This window comes from Pseudoliparis swirei, chromosome 22, assembly GCF_029220125.1.
Source record: "Pseudoliparis swirei isolate HS2019 ecotype Mariana Trench chromosome 22, NWPU_hadal_v1, whole genome shotgun sequence".
NCBI lineage: Eukaryota > Metazoa > Chordata > Actinopteri > Perciformes > Liparidae > Pseudoliparis > Pseudoliparis swirei.
This window is the reverse complement of record NC_079409.1, coordinates 9,481,833-9,489,866: the sequence shown is the minus strand read 5'-3', so window position 1 is coordinate 9,489,866 and position 8,034 is coordinate 9,481,833. Positions and strand designations below refer to the sequence as shown.

At 45.3% G+C, this 8,034-nt stretch overlaps 1 protein-coding gene across 3 annotated transcripts; it reads right to left on the bottom strand.

Annotated features, from left to right (window-relative positions):
* Nucleotides 1-7,496, bottom strand: zdhhc18a (zinc finger DHHC-type palmitoyltransferase 18a). Of its 3 annotated transcripts, XM_056444578.1 has the most exons (11): nucleotides 6,870-7,496; nucleotides 6,541-6,701; nucleotides 6,161-6,310; nucleotides 5,381-5,518; nucleotides 5,199-5,250; nucleotides 4,132-4,234; nucleotides 3,936-4,048; nucleotides 3,702-3,807; nucleotides 2,676-2,695; nucleotides 2,471-2,539; nucleotides 1,636-1,832 (listed from the first exon to the last, which is right to left on the bottom strand). In XM_056444578.1, exons 1-11 carry the CDS (start codon nucleotides 7,109-7,111, stop codon nucleotides 1,730-1,732), a joined length of 1,257 nt encoding a protein of 418 aa, XP_056300553.1. In that variant the 5' UTR covers nucleotides 7,112-7,496; the 3' UTR covers nucleotides 1,636-1,729. The 3 variants fall into 3 exon arrangements, with proteins under 3 accessions (XP_056300551.1, XP_056300552.1, XP_056300553.1); XM_056444576.1 differs by lacking the exons at nucleotides 2,471-2,539; nucleotides 2,676-2,695 and having other exon boundaries at nucleotides 1-1,832; XM_056444577.1 differs by lacking the exons at nucleotides 2,471-2,539; nucleotides 2,676-2,695; nucleotides 5,381-5,518 and having other exon boundaries at nucleotides 1-1,832.
* Between the last annotated feature and the right edge of the window lie 538 nt (nucleotides 7,497-8,034).

Here is an 8,034-nt window from a genome sequence, read left to right as displayed (position 1 = left end):
AAAAGTGAACATTTTTATTGACCATGTGTTACAGTTCCACCGTTACATCCTACAAACATACAAGCACTGCTTGTGACACTCAGATGTCTACACAACCTGGGGGTCTTGATGCAGACGGATAAATGACCGACCCACTGACTATGGCAACGTGGCTCTTCACAAACTCACAAACTATGGACAGCTTCTACGATCCAGTACTAAGTAAATAAATAATACATCAGAAAGGCCTTTAGTGGTTGTCATGTTACTCAACTGTCCTCTGACTGGGCTTCAATCTGTATTCACATGCCGCCCCCTAGTGGCACAAACCTACTGCTGCCATTTACTATTATTGTCCTGCAGCACAGACCAGAGGGGTCAAGTTTCATACAGTGAGAAGAGGAAAAAGGTCCCAGCCGTGAAAAGCAGCGTGTAAAGAGACCTCATTAACATTCCTCTGCTTGAGACAGTCCACACGTGGAGTCTGCGCTGTCACCGCCAACACACTCGTAACAGGCAACGCACGGCCGAAGAGCCCCGAGGCAAAGAAGAAGAAACAGAACAGATGATCACTGGAAGCAACCCAGCAAAGCACATCAACAGGAAACAGTGCGTCCGGGATAAACACTGCAATCCGCGCCCTGGTGGGCAGCAGATAATCTGATTTTGATCTAAATACGTCAGTTTTAAACAAATGAGATGGAGCAAGAAAAGAATGGAAAGTATAAAATCTGGAGAGAAACTATTTCGTCACTAGTCATACGTGAAAAATATCTGGACACAAGTGATACACCTCACAAGAAAATATATTCACCATTTAGCTTCAGAGCATCGGCGACACACAGCATGCAGAACGGACTACAAAATACAGCAAGACCGTGAAATGCAAACATGAAAAAAATGATATGAAAACTTCACCTCTTCACACTGATTGCTCATGTAAACTGAATACCGTCAAGCTGGTCCCACCAGATGACATCAGAATGATGTGGGTCAATATGACAAGAAAGTATGGAACATGATGTAAGGCCAACTTTGGAGTCGAAAATCCTGAAATGGCTCACTATTCAGTGCATTGCCAGTTCAGTAAATCTAAACTTGTGTTTCTGTATTTTAGCATCCACACGTCCACTGTAAGTACTCCAGGATTTAAAGACCCCGTTGCATCATATTTTAGCAACTTAAACACTGTGGCATATGGCTTGAGGCTCAGTGGAAGGTGTGGAGGCATGTTCTGGGTGTGTTAATAAAAAGGTGTTAAAAAAATATCTCTATATTGTGCTTGCAAGTATTACTAAGATTGACCTTCTTCCTGAAGGACACGCGTGTAGTATTGTTGATACAACTCGCAGAACATAAAAACCCTCCAAGTGACGCTTCACCATTTCATCAGAAGGACATCTTGAGACACCGAACACACAGCATGACCACCACGATGCAAAAGCCCCAAATCACATCGCCGGAGCGGCGTCGAGCGACTCCTTCCACTTCCTGATGGTCACTGGGCGTACTCAGGGTATCGGGATGGCGCCAATGTCGGGCCCCTCGCCCAGAATCAATGTCGTGCGGCTCAACGATGGGGAGGGAGAAGCCAGGCGGAAGGCCGGGTTGCCGGAACGAAGAGAGTCTCTCTTCTCGCTGCTTCTGCTGAACGGGGGGCAAGGAGCGGCCACCGGCCGGCGGGCGTGCTGCCGCGAGCAGCCGGCACACGGTAAGCGCTCCGCGGAGGACGTGGCCGAGCTGGACACCTCTACGCCCACACGGCTGCTCTTTGGCGTTCCAGGGGGGCAAAGGGCGCGAGAGTCAAAGGAGTGAAACATCCTCTCCAGCACACCCTTCGTGCTCCGAGTGCACTGCGTAGAGTGGAGAAATAAAGAGAGGTCAAGAACCTGCAGGAACCGGGTCCCCGACACCAGGGTGCGTTGTGAAGGGGTGAGCCGCAATGTAAACACAGCACAGAACACTTAAAGCCCGTCGTGGAGAAGTGGAGGACAGTGAAAGCCATGACAGCGCTGAGACTCAAATGGAGGAGCACAGGAGTGGCGAGTTAGACAGACGATGCAACGCGGGGAGAGGTTGGCATGTGGAGACGCAGATTCCTATTTCTTCGGGCTCCGATAGAGGGAGATACAGGTTATGCATGCATGAAAAACACCCCCACAGATGAGACGGAAACCTCTCGGCTAACCGCAGAGATGACAAGTAATAAAGTCGTCAGCCGTCGAACACGAGCTGCATTCCACAGAGTGAGCGAGCGAATGTTAACGAGACGAGAATGAATGAAAGTGGCACATGCACATTGACAAGCGAGGGGCACCTTTCCACATCAATCACAAGATCTGCCCAACTGTTTATGAACAGCAAAAAATAAAAATATATAATTGGTCAAATGACTGATTTCAAACCTAAATCACACAGAAATAAAAAAATAAACACACAGTGGCTGGCAAGTGAAGAGATGTGGTCGGTTCATGTCCAGCCCTACGCTTACCATGGACCGTCTAAGCAGATGTGCCCTTCAGGCTGTGCAGGACAAAGAAAACTCCTGACAGTTCTCCTCCTAGCAGGGTGGAATGGATACAACACTTGAGTGGCAGATCTTTCATCGAGCAATGAAGTTAGGCATAAAAAACAAATGCTCATAATAAAATAATCTATACATTCACTAATGTATAACTGAGAAAAAAAAACTACACCTCAGTCCGGCACATGAAGACTGGAAAAAATGAAAAAGGCATAGTAAATTCAAAACAGAGAACAAAATCTCAAAAATGCATACAAAAATGTTGTTTATTAAAACACATTAAAGTACACTTTAGATAACTCAAAAATGTATGTAAAAGGAAAAGTACAAGTGGATTTAATAATATATCTATGAAATGATATGCTGACCATATGAAATGACAAATGCATTCAAGACATGTGTCAAATGATCTGTGATAAAGTGCTGATAAATCTAATACAAAATATGAAAATACACTAAAAAGGCAATAATGAAGTCTTTGGTGTGCACACATAGTCACCACGACATGAAGGCAAAAAGAGTACTACAGTTAGGAGGTAGATACAGCAACATGTTGAATTTAAATTAAAAATACAAGTCAATCATCAAAAAGTGCAACAATCCATGTGTTCATCACATTCCCACAGCACAAACCGATCTGCAGCGCTCCGACGGCGTGACTCAGCAATGGTTAAGAACTCCTCAAACTCGGTCCACTTTAACGCATTCTTAACTGCTCAGTGATCCAAGAAAAGAGTTCCAGGTGGTGTCAAAGACATTTTGTTCTGAAGCTTGAACAAAGTAACACAGCAGTGTTGTCTCGGCATGCTGGGTGGTGCACATTACCTCGTCAGTAGTAGTAGTTGGCCAGTGTCATAGTTGCTACTGTGGATAATTTAACTTTATATTTTGCGTTCCAATCCATCCGAGGCTGAGCCCGAGTAACGTTGTTCCAGTCCAGTCATTGACTACCTAACTCACAATTAAAAACCTGTGTGCTGCCGTTTGTTTTCATACACAATGACTTGGATATAAAAACAGAAGCGCTGCATGTCGGCCACTCAACTTGGGAGGGACTCGTGTTAGAAGTCTGGGGGATGAAGAAGTGGACACAGTGGAAAGGCACACAGGGGGGTGGGGGGGGGGGAGCCGAACAACATCACAGGGGCTATGGGGACGGTCAGGATTAGGGGAGGGGCCACAAGCTGGTTCATCCTACCATGTTCGAGTCATTCTTGGCCAGGAAGGGGGGCAGCTCTACCTCCGTGGCCGAAGCAGCAGGGCTCGCCTCAGCAAGAGGCACGACACCTCTTCTGTCAATCAGACTAGAGAACAGACCAGAGGATTATGTTAGCGGGCACTTTAACATGGACAAGACGCCTTAATCAAGGACATGTTCATGGGTTTCACAGATACTACCAAAGTCTTCCAAGATGGGGAGCTCTTCACTCACCTTGGGGGCATTGGGCCACATAACGTCACACAGCAGTTGGTTATGATATTGTTGTAACTGTACGGGTTCCCAGTCTCCTCTGTACACCTTTTACTTGACCAAGAGCCCTTTATCTGCACAGAGAAAGAATAGAGTTAGTGGATGAATTGTAAGCACCATGAACTGAACGGTGTCATACAGGGCCACGAGTACTTACATCTTCATTTGTTGTGAGGTTGGAGGCGACTAAGTACGTATGGAAGCCCGAGAGACCCAGAATAGACCAGATGGAGAAGAAACAAATCACCAACTCCACCACAGTGCACACAGAAGAGTTAAGGCATGATAACACCAATACCTATGATTATTTCAGACAAATGGAAATTAAAAATGACAATAAAAATCAAAATGGCACGTCTGAATAAGTAGTTATGCAAATGTATCAAGATAACCTACTAACGTTTCCCATGTTGTCGAGTTTCTGCACAAAGTACGACATCTATAACAGCCTTAAGTCTCAATGTCATGACTTAATGAAATATACACAATAACATATGGGGATATTAATATTAACTCTGTAGCTATCGTATTACAAATAACGCACAACCACATCACACATGTTTCTAATATAAGAATTAGAGAAAAATAGAAAAATGCTTTCAAGGTGTACCGTATATTCCACCACTGGGACCCAGATGGAAGTTGTTGCATAAAATAATGAATCTCTTTCCCAACCATCCAGGCAGTAACTCTCTGGTTTTCCATTTGTTTCAAAACATGTAATCCATCACAAAAAGGACATGTTGCTCATTAAATGTGATTTGTATACCAGCGAATAATGCCATGAAGGCCTTTAAAGCATAATGGTGACAGAAGAACGGTTAATGATCTAATTAGAGCACCTGCTCCGTGAGATAATAACAACAGTCTGTGTGTCTCTTTCTGAATTGCATAATATCCACCATGGAGGAGACTATCCCACACCCTGTCTGTGAATAACAAATCAAACTACTCTGGAGTGATGCCTTCTGTATTTGTCTAGACGGTAACATCATCTCAAGAGAGAACATGAGGCAACAAACCTTCTGAGCGCCATGCGCCTAAAAGCACTGCTTTGCGGTCGTTAACCCTCTGATCCGATTAAGCACGGGCTTAGGCTGAAGAGCAGCAGGAAATGTGTGACGTGTGCTATTTCTTGGCACTAAAGAGTCTTAAATTAGAATATTATCTCATTGACCACAAACAGGTTGCATTCAGTGAAAATATGATATGTAGAAAGGATATCTGGCAGGGCTCTTTTGAATGGCTTGAACAAGGCTTTTACCTTCTTGAGAACCTGGAAATAAAAAATTTAAAAAGGACAAATCAGAAACAAAGTAATGTTAAAGTGATTTGTGGCAACGCGACAGGAACGTCACACAACTACCGAGTGCATTTGTGTCTCCAGACGTTGTGAGAATACTCACGCAGGGTGATGTGCGTGACGACACAGCCAAATATGAACGATGTCAGAAAAGACAGAGAGATGATGAAGCTGTAGAAAAAACGGTAGTTGCGTTTGCCCACACAGTTCCCCACCCACGGGCAGTGGTGATCAAAGCGCTCTGAGGGGGGGAAACCGCACACAGAGATGAGAGGCATGGTCATATAAGTTGGAAAGAAAAGTAGTAGTACAGTTTAATACGCAACACGTTGTTGTACGTATATTCAATATTATAAAACACAATCACTCTTACCCTGGAATTAATATGACTCGTTCATTAAATCAGGATTTGTTCGTCTAGGTTCACACGTTCCGAATTTGTCTTAAAACATCACCCTGGTGTGATCGACAGCTGGCTTGGTTTTGCCAAATGATGACATGGTGCCTTTAAGGCCACCCGGTATATGACAGACTGCACAGAGCCTGCACATACGGAACTGCTCACTTAAGAAAAAAAACTGCTATACAAACTTTTAATGTGAATTTAAGCTTATTTTAATTTCGGTCAAAGTCGCCCGGCATTAAACTCATTTTAAGTCTCTGGTAAGAGTTCGGTTTTATAATTGTATTTTGGGGATTTTGTTCCATTTCACCATTGCACCTTCCAGACAGATTAGGATTAGCGTATGAAGGTGCGCTGGATGATGACAACTGGAAACTGACCAGCCAAGCGCTATGGGATGTTTCTCTTGGCAATGATAGTAAGTTGTAGAGTTTAATTAGTGCAGCTGGCGTAAGCGGGAACTTCCCACCGCATCCTTACCCACACAGTTGTCACAGAGGCTGCAGTGGGAGGTCCGAGGAGGGCGGAACATTTTACAAGTGAAGCAGTATTTAAGCTTCACCACCTGCTGGTTGATGAGAATCTCCTTGGTCCGTGGAGGGGGGCGATATGAAGAGGATCCTGAGGTGTCTTAAAATAGAAAGGTGCAAGGGATCACTGAGACTGGCACATGTGATGTTCACCCAATAAGCATTCCATTAATATAATAAAGGCATAATTCAAACACAAATAAAAAGATCTTTTGTGTAAACTAGTCTCTGAGGTCCATCAGAGATATCCTCCCTCCCTCCCTCCCCCTCCATATGGCAAAGCTCTTTTACCCATCTGTTCTGCATATGCGACTCAAGATTGTGCCTTACCGATCTGCTTCTCTATGTCTGCTGCTTCCTCCGGGGTGGCCCTGGGTAGGATGCCCGGGTCTGTAAAGCTGGTTCTCAGCAGGGAGGTGACCGCAAACAAGAAAAGAACCGCACCGATCACAGGAATAAAGACAGTCAGGTGCTCCACGAGGAAAGGGCAACTGTAAGAGACAGAAAAGAAAAAAAGTTAATCCCGGAGCATATATATATATACACACACATATATATATATATATATATTTACACACACACATTAGAATAGACATGTCAATGCTGCATTCAAGGCTCACTAGAAAGAAACGTACAAAAGAGCACTGCTATATACTCACTCGAATGCGAAGAAAAGGCCACACGTGACAACAATAAGGCCCAGTGTCAGGGGAAGGACGCCACTCTGTCTGGCCACGATAATCCGTCCGTCGCAGAAAAACCTATTCTTCCCCGGGAACACTTCCCATTTCCTCCGCGATGGCTGCACCGGCCTCACCTCCTCGGCGGCGCCGCTCTGCGCCGACATGGGCGAAACGGACAGCGCCCGCGGGTCGATCTGCTGGTACTCGCAGTTCTTCATGGTGAGCCGTGAACGGTCTGGACACGGTGCTCGGAGGTCGCTGTAGGCACTCACAAAACGACTCTCATTTCTCGGCCGCGTTATGGAGAGCCCGTCCTCTCACGATGCGGTCATAGCCCGTCGATACGTGGCCCCCGGTGCGCGTTCAGTCCATCCGGGGAGCTGACGGCCGCGAGCTGGCGGAGCAGTGAGGGCTGTCTCCTCCGGGGCAGAGCTTCACGGGCCGAATCACTTCCGAAGTTGACTCAAGTTTAACTACCATCTTCGATAGTTACAATAAAGCCATTCATACATAATAAGACTTGTTTGGTTGTATTAAATCACCGTTACCATAAATTCCACGGACGGGCTACGGCTCGAGCTTCTTGTGGCAGTTCGCGTTTCCGTTTTCCTTTTTGTGTGTGTCGCTGTCTACCAATGTACGTCACGAGGTGGATGTTGACGTATGCACGCAGGACTCGACGCTGACATATAACGGAGAAAACGTCCGCACGCGGAACAACAACAGCGCGTGCAAAGTAATTATCCGTGCGGCTCCACTTAAGTGGCTCCAGCTGCTGCGTTTTACCTCCATAGTTTAGTTACAGCCCGTATTGAAAATATAACTATTCATTGCATGCATGCTTACATCACTTACCTAGAGGGTTTACATGGTGGGTATTTATAAAGTAGAACATTGCATTCAGAAAATTGGCAATGATATACAATTAATCGTTTCTTAACTTATCATTGTTGGTTCATAACTATGTAAAGATCTACAGTCTGACCTTTTTGCCACATGTCTCTGCAGACTGACTGTGCAGAGGAGCATTTATTTAATACCCCTGGCTTTGTACCAACCAACCACCATCAGCTCCTGAATGAACCACAATGCCCTCGTTACCATGGCGAGTGCTCTCTGCTCGGTGGTGCTTAACAGGTGA

Excerpts from the sequence above, each read along its gene's own strand:
- zdhhc18a (XM_056444576.1), bottom strand. The coding sequence starts at position 7,111 with ATGAAGAACTGCGAGTACCAGCAGATCGACCCGCGGGCGCTGTCCGTT. Across the intron at positions 4,049-4,131 it reads ACCTCACAACAAATGAAGAT|ATAAAGGGCTCTTGGTCAAG; the intron begins GTAAGTACTCGT and ends TTCTCTGTGCAG. Across the intron at positions 1,833-3,701 it reads CCAAGAATGACTCGAACATG|TGCACTCGGAGCACGAAGGG; the intron begins GTAGGATGAACC and ends CACTCTACGCAG.